Raw genomic sequence first — 8,482 nt, forward strand, 5'->3', positions numbered from 1 at the left:
AGGTTTGTGTCATCAGCAAATCTGCTGACAGTGCTCTCTGTTCCCTCATCCAGGTCATTGAACAGAATATACTGAACAGCACTGGCCCCATCACTGACCCCTGAGGGACCCCACTAGACACAGGCCTCCAACTGGACTCTGCCCCATTGAGCACAACTCTCTGACTTCTTCCCTTCAACCAATTAGCGACCCACTTCACTACTCGGTCATCCAGACCACACTTCCTCAGTTTAGATACATGAAGAGCCATAGAACTCTTCTTTAAAAGTGCTGGCGTTAAAAAAATACAAGAATGATTTTTCATGCTCTTAGAAATCACTGAGACACCTTCATCATCAGACCTCCCTACAGTATTTAATTGTTGTCACTCTCTTTTGTTCAACAGGTCACTTGTGAGGAGTCTGGAAAGAATCTCTCTAATATCCCCACTAACCTCTTCCAAAACATTACTAAATTAAGCCTCAAAAATAATGAAATCACTTTAAAAGATAGTGACAAAGAGATTCTTCAAAGTTTTATTAACCTCACAGAACTTTATCTGAATGAAAACATGATCACTGTACTGTACAATAACAGCTTCTGCAATCTGACAAAACTTGTAACTCTGGACATAAGCAATAACCATATCAGCACAGTTCACAAAGCAGCATTCGCAGGATTAAATCAACTCTCAGTGTTGAACCTATCCTATAACAGAATTACCCAATTACACTCAGATGTATTTACTTCTCTAAAAAGTCTGACAGTTTTAAATCTACAGTATAACCTTCTGAAATATTTTCATATAAAATTACCTTTCAAATTGACTAAAATTGGTTTAACTGGAAACCCATGGATCTGCTCCTGTGACCTCCTTGATTTACAAATGTGGCTAACTGCCTCCAGCGTGATAATGGGTAAGTTCTGTAAGAGTAGCATTTCATACTCGTTTACATCACACAGCCTTACCTTGTTTTTTTCCCGATCTGGATAATATCCACCACCAACTTGTCTGTAATTTGCAGTAATACATGAGTTATCCATGAAATTTTTTTAGATGAGTGTCAATTAATCACCAGTTTCTCAGAGCCTTTCCACCGCTCACATTCACAGAAAATGAAAACAGCACAACGTGTACGGTGCCAAACACCAAGGAAAAATTCCCCATCAAGACAGTAGCTATCCCATCAGCTGACTGCAAAACTGAAGCCTCTCCTTTAGAAGATGCCATCGTAACTTCCACTTCTGCTGTTAAGCTTAAAAGTAGTGTCTTAGTAACATTTTTGACTACAAACGACACGACTGGAAACAACGGAACACGTGCAGGTAACACACAGACATTCGCTTTATGGCTGACAGGCACTTTGATTTGCTGCTCCGTGATTTCCTAACATTTCGTATTCCTAGTGCACTGTAATTCCTCCACAAAAGCCAGGGCTACGGAACAAGCGTATTTCCAGTTTTTGGTAGGCTGCACACGCATTACTGCGAGTGCTAAGCTCCACTGAGTAAGTGGTTGAAACAGGCAAACCACAACCAAATTCTCAAATGATACTGCAAACCAATAATGAAATTTCAAAGGCTTGAAATCCAGGTAATTGTGTAGAACTCTGCCTAACAAAACTAGGGAAGCATCTTTTAAAGATGCTTCTGTGCACTTGCAGCCCAGAAAGCCAATCGTGTCCTGGGCTGCATCAAGAGATATGTGGCCAGCAAGTCGAGGGAGGTGATTCTGCCCCTCTACTCCACTCTTGTGAGACCACACCTGGAGCACTGTGTACAGTTTCATAGCCCACAGCACAAGAAAGATCTGGACGTGCTGAAACATGTCCTTAGGAGGGCCACGAGGGTGATCAGAGGGCTGGAGCTTCTCTCCTATGAAGACAGACTGAGAGTTGGGGCTGTTCAGTCTGCAGAAAAGAAGGCTCCAGGGAGACCCTATTGTGTCCTTCCAGTATCTCAAGGGGACTACAAGAAAGCTGGTGAGGGGCTTTTTAGGATGTTGGATAGTGACAGGACTAGGGGGAATGGATTAAATCTAGAGATGGATCGGTTCAGACTGGACGTTAGGAAGAAGCTCTTCACCATGAGGGTGGTGAGACCCTGGCACAGGTTGCCCAGAGAGGTGGTGGAAGCCCCATCCCTGGAAGTTTTTAAGGCCAGGCTGGATGGGGCTCTGAGCAGCCTGATCTAGTGGAAGATGTCCCTGCCCATGGCAGGGAGGTTGGAACTAGATGATCTTTAAGGTCGCTTCCAACCCTGACAATTCTATGATTCTAATTACTGCTTCTAAGCTAACTGCTTCCTAGATGTAGATGTCTTGTTAAAATGTGAACCCTTAATTTTACTCTAGTCCTCAACTGTGCTCAGGGAAAAGGACACAGATGTGCCCACGCCATATTCTTTGAAAATTTCAGTGATAGACAGTGTCCAGTATACAAAACCAGCTTCTGGTAACTACAGCCTATTGAAAATTTTATTATAAAAGAAATACAGTTGAAAGGATATGCCGAACGGAAGGTATAACATTTTAGGATGCAGACGTCAACCATATACAGAAATTCGAGACTGTGAAATAGAATTACTTACTTTTCCTTTTCCAAATCCCAATCTTGGAATTTAAATTTTGAAAAAAATATTATTTATGGTTCACATGCCCAAAGAACTTTATCTGACTTTGAAACTATTACTTTTGATAAATATGCATGGTGGATTTATATTGCTAGGAAACATGGGATGTGCACACATTTTTGGTCTAAGTGACGTTACTGACTCCCTAACAACACATCAACAACATTCTACTAAAGCTTTGGAGACACTCAGTAATTCCTCTATCATTATTTGTTTTGCGAGTTCTCAATGTAACTATGAAAAAAATTATGCTAGAATTCTTGCTGGTATTCCTCATGAAGATACTCTTCTTTTTTCCTTCTTTAAAGAGTTACCACTTGTCGGAAAGAGCTGGACCTTCCTAGCAGGTGTTCTAGGGTTTGTCCTAGGCACCACACTCCTGATACTCACTGCTATAAAATGCCCAACATGGTGTAGCTATTTGATCAGCTACAGTCACCATCGTCTGGAAGAAAATGACTCAGAGATGTTTGAGCAGGAGTTCTCAGCTGACACGAGTTCTTCTCCTACAGTATCAAACGATGAAGATCTCACAGTAATCTTTGAAAAAAATCATGCATTTGTGCCAGTGGAAGATGGATTTATTGAGGATAAATACATAGATCTTACGTTAACTGAGGAGAGTTAACGTCTTAAGCAATGGATGATGAACTGATTTTTCAAAACTGTAGTGCTACCATATGATACTGCTTATGAGAAACATAAAATGAAGTTAAGAAGCCCATCTCCCTTCATGTCGTCAAATCTGCAAAAAGGTTGCATGAATCATGAAGCTGAAGACCTAGTGATGATGTGTATGCATTAGTGTCACAATGAATATTTCAAAACATGCAAAAAAAAAAGTCATCCTCCACCTTTTATAAAAACCTATTTGGTTACTTATGGTGGTGGGGGAGAGCTCACTGTATATTGCTTAGTATTAAGTCTTACAAAGTAGCCTCTGAAGCTGGGATAATCACTAACGGTTTAATTGTGAAGAAATCCAGAAAGGAAAAACAATTTTTCTAAATGTTAAAGCAGACCACAGACAGACTAGGGGCTGAATACAAATCAATAATGCCACAGCTCAGTAGTCTACTAGTCAAAACTAACACAGACCACCAAAACAAAGCATTTGTGTTGGTTTTTTTAACTCAAATCAGCAGAGCGCAGGAGACCAATTGCTCCATTCCCTTAAATGTGACTACATACACTACAAAAATAAATTATCATTACTGCCTATCTAATGACTTTATGTCTTTTTTCTCTGTGTATTGTCTTAACGCTTCAAGATGTATTCAGAGCTAGAACAGACACATTTATGAGCTGTTGAAAACAACAGTATCATGGAAAAGCAACTTATGATTAAATAGCCAACTACTTTTTAAGTGCCCATTTATATATAAAATCTCATCACTGAGATTGCTCTTACTTGCAACAAGAAGGATCATATCTCTTCATCCTGCACATCTTCTGTTCCTAAATTAAACATCTCAGAAACTCACCCTCTCGGCCTACCACGACACAAGCCATTTTCACAGCTTACAAACTCCAACGGCAAGCACCTTACTACCATCATCTTCTCCTCCACACAACCTTACCGTTACAGACAGAACTCTTCATTCTAGTTCCCACTTCCCACTTCTGCTTGCCTTCCCCGCTCTGCTACCCCATAACACAGCCTCCAAAACTCAGGACCTTAAAAGCAGGTTGCCAGCAGACAGAAGTCTGCACTGGCACCTAACTCCTCCTGCTATTGTTACGGCAGTTACTCTGAGTATAGCGCGAGGAACTCCAGCTGCAACCTGGCTTGGATGTATCATCCTGAAATTGCTCAGGTGTCACTTGGGGCATGCATCACACCGTTAAGGAATTTCTGATTCAGGTAACATCTCAATTTTGCCAAGTTAAGATACGATTTTAACAGCTTTGGTGAAGTATACACTTCATGTACTCACGCTTGTCTTTCTGTGAAGATTTTATCCACACTCTGAGCATCTCGGTCATTCTGAACCTTCAACTTAAAAAAAAAAGAAAGGTATTTTGATGTAACATATAATAATAAAGAGGCAGATCTTATACACAGATTCAAAGTTTCTTTAAATGAGCAAGAAGCTGTCAAGAATGCAGCAGAAGGAGCCTCAGAGGCTGCCTGCTCTGGTGTTTTTTAGCAGTTGATACTGAATAAAGACCTCGTGAAACTGCAGTCTGTCTACCACTGGAAAGTAGAAGAAGTAAGAAGGCATCTCTGTGTATGAAGAAGATATATAAAATCATTTCACTTAATATTGCTGTAGGATCTATGCCTGGAACACTTAGTATTGCTTAAGGCTACAGACTGAATGAAAATCTAATGCTTGCAAAGCATTCTTCCATTTACGATAAAGCCATTTTAAGTTTATTTGTTAATCCAATACACAGGAAAAAAAAGTATTGGTTTGACCAAGAACTACTCAAGCACTTTTTCAGGCTACCAAAATAACCTTTCCTAAAACTATTTTCTTTTGCTTATGGACAAAGTGATCACAAGAAATTAAACATGCTTAACGCCATTCTTGCCTTAATACTCAGAGGAATACTCTACCTCTGTTAGAAAATAAATAAAGGTTTTGTGGTTGGCCACGTCAGAAACTTGTTTAATATTTATTACACTTGAGTCATTTAAAAGTCCGAAGACGACAGGGACTACATTTCCAGAAGACCAGGCAGCTTTACAAGGCAGTGCAGTCTAGTGAATTTGCCTTTCACTAGAATAGTGTTCTAATCTCCCAAGTCTAATAAAGAATATATTCCAACATCTGTAATTTGGGTTGGAACAACAGCCTTCTCAAAACTAAAATACATAAAATGATCATAGGGCTGTCAATGCAACCCTTCAGACAATTGTCTCACTACAAACACATTGCCAATATTATGGTTAATTTAACCAGAAAAATGTGTAGGTTATCAAAAATAGCATAGTAGCCTTAATTTATACGTCATATACTCAAAGCACCAAGAATCTGACACACATTATTTCACTGTTCAAATACAGCAAATTTTCTCATTCTTACCATATTGTAATCTCGAATGACTTCTGCCATATCAGTACTGGTGTTAAGGATATCAACAGCCTGAAACGAGACAGAATTCCACCCTCTTAGTGCTGTTCTTTTTTTAAAATACACACAAAAAAATCAGACAAATAGGTAGCAACTCACAAAGTTGAGTATACTGTATCATAAAGATAGAACAATTTTCTACTGTTGCAAATGGCAAAAAATAGGATTTGGGAATCTGAATAGATTGCATGCAGTTTTCAGAAGAAATCATCATTGTATGTAGCTGCATAAACCCCATAAATATCACGCAGGAGTAATTTCTTAAATCCGTATGCAGCCGCTTCTCCTAAAATATAATACACTTCCTTTTTGTCTTTTGTTTTCCTTACTTTCCATGGTTTTCCTTTCCTAAAACTGAATAAAAACTGTGCTGACATAAAGCAAAAGCAGTACAAAGTAAATGAGGGAAGTGAGAGTGTTCAGTATTAAAAGTTGAGCAGCATACCATGTTGTAGTCTGCTAGTTGACCTTGAAATTCTTTGATCTCACCAGCTAGAGCCTCTGCCCTAAATACAAAACAAAGTCAAACTTAAGATGGGAAGCTTTGTACATATAAAAATAATGAAGAAAAAATTATTTAATGGTTCCTTGAGGCCTGTAGAACAGCCAAGACTAGTTTTTTGACTGATGAAGTTAGCACTGCATTAGCTGCAGTACATCTCACCTTTTTTCATATGATAAATACACAGATTTCTCTTGCTTGTACATTTCCACTTCTTCCTGGAGCTTGTTAATTTCTGTTGTGAGTTCATTTGTTTTGCTTCTACAAAAAAAATAAACATAACAGAATCATTACCACCTGAACGTACAGCTAAAACACAGACAGAACAGAAATCATATTTTCTTATAGGACACATAAAACCAGTATCTCTTTCTCACACTCCACCATGTTTTAAACCATGTTTCAGGGAAGAGCTGGATAAGTAAAGAAAAAAGCAGCGTGATTCTAATAGACAAAAATGTACGTAGCTGTTAGAAAACCTTGATGTGAAATAAAAAGTATTAATTAGCTTTTTGTCCCTTCTGGTGAAACAGATGTGAATTACTCTCAAATGGACAGGGAAAAAAAGTCATAGCATCATTTCACAGACCGTGGATATCCCTCACACATATTTAAAATGACATCTTTTAGGGCTGATTATTCAATACTGCAATATGATCAACTGGGAAAGTAGTACTTGCAATACAGTTTTTGAAAAGCCTTGCCTTTGTCAGTATTGCTCAATGTATAACCCAAGTAAACCACCCAAAATGCACGCTAAAGAGTGCTGAGTTTGTGATGCTGCTTCTTACGAATGGAGACCTATCGAGTATTACAGCGGGAAGCTCAAAATCACTGACCCTCCTTTTACTAATTTTGACTTCACAAGCTTAATAACAAGATCTCAAAGGAATCAACTTGTACTTGAACATGAACATAACATGAAACTCTTCTCCTTCTACAAAGAACACGCAAAATAACCTTAACTTTTCTAACAGGACAGATTTCATTGTAAGTGAACAACATTTATCCCGTTGTTAATAACAATAAAACTCAGGCCAGCAAGGGAACAGAGCATTAAACCTCCTGAAGATTCAAAGAGTTGTAAAGACGTACCTCAGCAGTCCCAGGTAATATGTTTTATCCATTATCTGTCTCTGAGGACCTGAAAAAGGATAGCAGGACGACATCTTACTAGAAAAATAATTTTGATTTTGAACTGTGAATTATGAAAACAATTTGCAGAATTTCCAGACAGAGAACTACTGTCTTCCACTGAGAACACTGATTCTGTAATAGACTTTACCTCATTAAAACAAAGGTAGAAATTAATTTTATACTATCATGAAAAGAAGCACTGCTTTTTCAGGTATATGAATGGTTACTATGTAAGACAGTGGTTTAGTTATTCTGCAGTGATGGAAGAAAACAATATTTATCTTGTTCTATTCTTTTGAATTACTTTTAAAAATGTCCCAGGCATGGAAAAGCTGCAAAGAAAAAAGCAGGAGAGATCTTGATCTTCCTTTCCATTCTCCTATTCTTATTAATCATGGCTGTTCACTCTGCAATTCCTACAGTGATGAAAAGTTTTCCTTTAAAAACCTAAATACTCTTTTCAAATATTTGCAGACACCTTGTCAGCTATTTTCAGTTAAAAATACCTTTCATTGCAGTTTTCATTCCACTTAATCCTTGTTGAGTCACTGGACGGTCTGCAACTTTAATCTGAGATGATAAGACTCCTCCAGTGGTTGAAGAGCCTCCACGAGAACCAGGCCTTGAGGTACTAGGAGGCATCTATCAAAAAAAAAAAAAATTGCAAAGCTCCCAGCTCTGAATTATTAATTGTCCCTATGGAATTGTCAAACCAATTAAAAACCTAGGTTAGTCTCTACAGCGTTCCTACAAGAATCTTTTAACATTTACATCTCTCCAGTGAAACAGCTTCAGTCAAACGACTGCTGCAGAAGGGCAAGAGACTGATCACCTTTGAGCAGGTGTTCATTGTTATTAACACTTATGTTATCCAGGTCTCTCCAGTGCACTCGTAATGCAAGACCTCCTTGACCCCTTTCAGTCACAACTGGAAAACAAAACTCTCTACAAAATTAAATTCTTAAAATTCTTCATGAGAAACTATCACCCCAGCTATGGCACTGAAAAAATTTTCCCTCCCCAAAAAATGTATAAAAATCTAAGTATGTTAAAGCTAATTTTTTTTACCGTACCCCCGTTCCTATTCTGGTTGCTGATGGAGCCCTTGCAGAGGAGGCAGGCCTGGCGCTCAGCCCCGCTCCTGCTCTTGAGG

The 8,482-nt window shown here is 38.6% G+C and overlaps 1 protein-coding gene across 1 annotated transcript in view; it reads left to right on the forward strand.

Annotated features, from left to right (window-relative positions):
* The window catches only part of LRRC19 (leucine rich repeat containing 19), a gene marked incomplete at its 5' end in the record, with an annotated part of 7,184 nt that extends 3,946 nt beyond the window's left edge, over positions 1 to 3,238 (forward strand). Inside the window, 3 exon segments of the mRNA XM_009872822.1 lie at positions 386 to 896; positions 1,093 to 1,305; positions 2,919 to 3,238. Of these exon segments, the coding sequence (XP_009871124.1) occupies positions 386 to 896; positions 1,093 to 1,305; positions 2,919 to 3,238 (1,044 nt within the window).
* Between the last annotated feature and the right edge of the window lie 5,244 nt (positions 3,239 to 8,482).

The sequence above is a fragment of the Apaloderma vittatum genome, unplaced genomic scaffold (genome assembly GCF_000703405.1).
Source record: "Apaloderma vittatum isolate BGI_N311 unplaced genomic scaffold, ASM70340v1 scaffold37577, whole genome shotgun sequence".
In the NCBI taxonomy this organism is placed as follows: Eukaryota; Metazoa; Chordata; class Aves; order Trogoniformes; family Trogonidae; genus Apaloderma; species Apaloderma vittatum.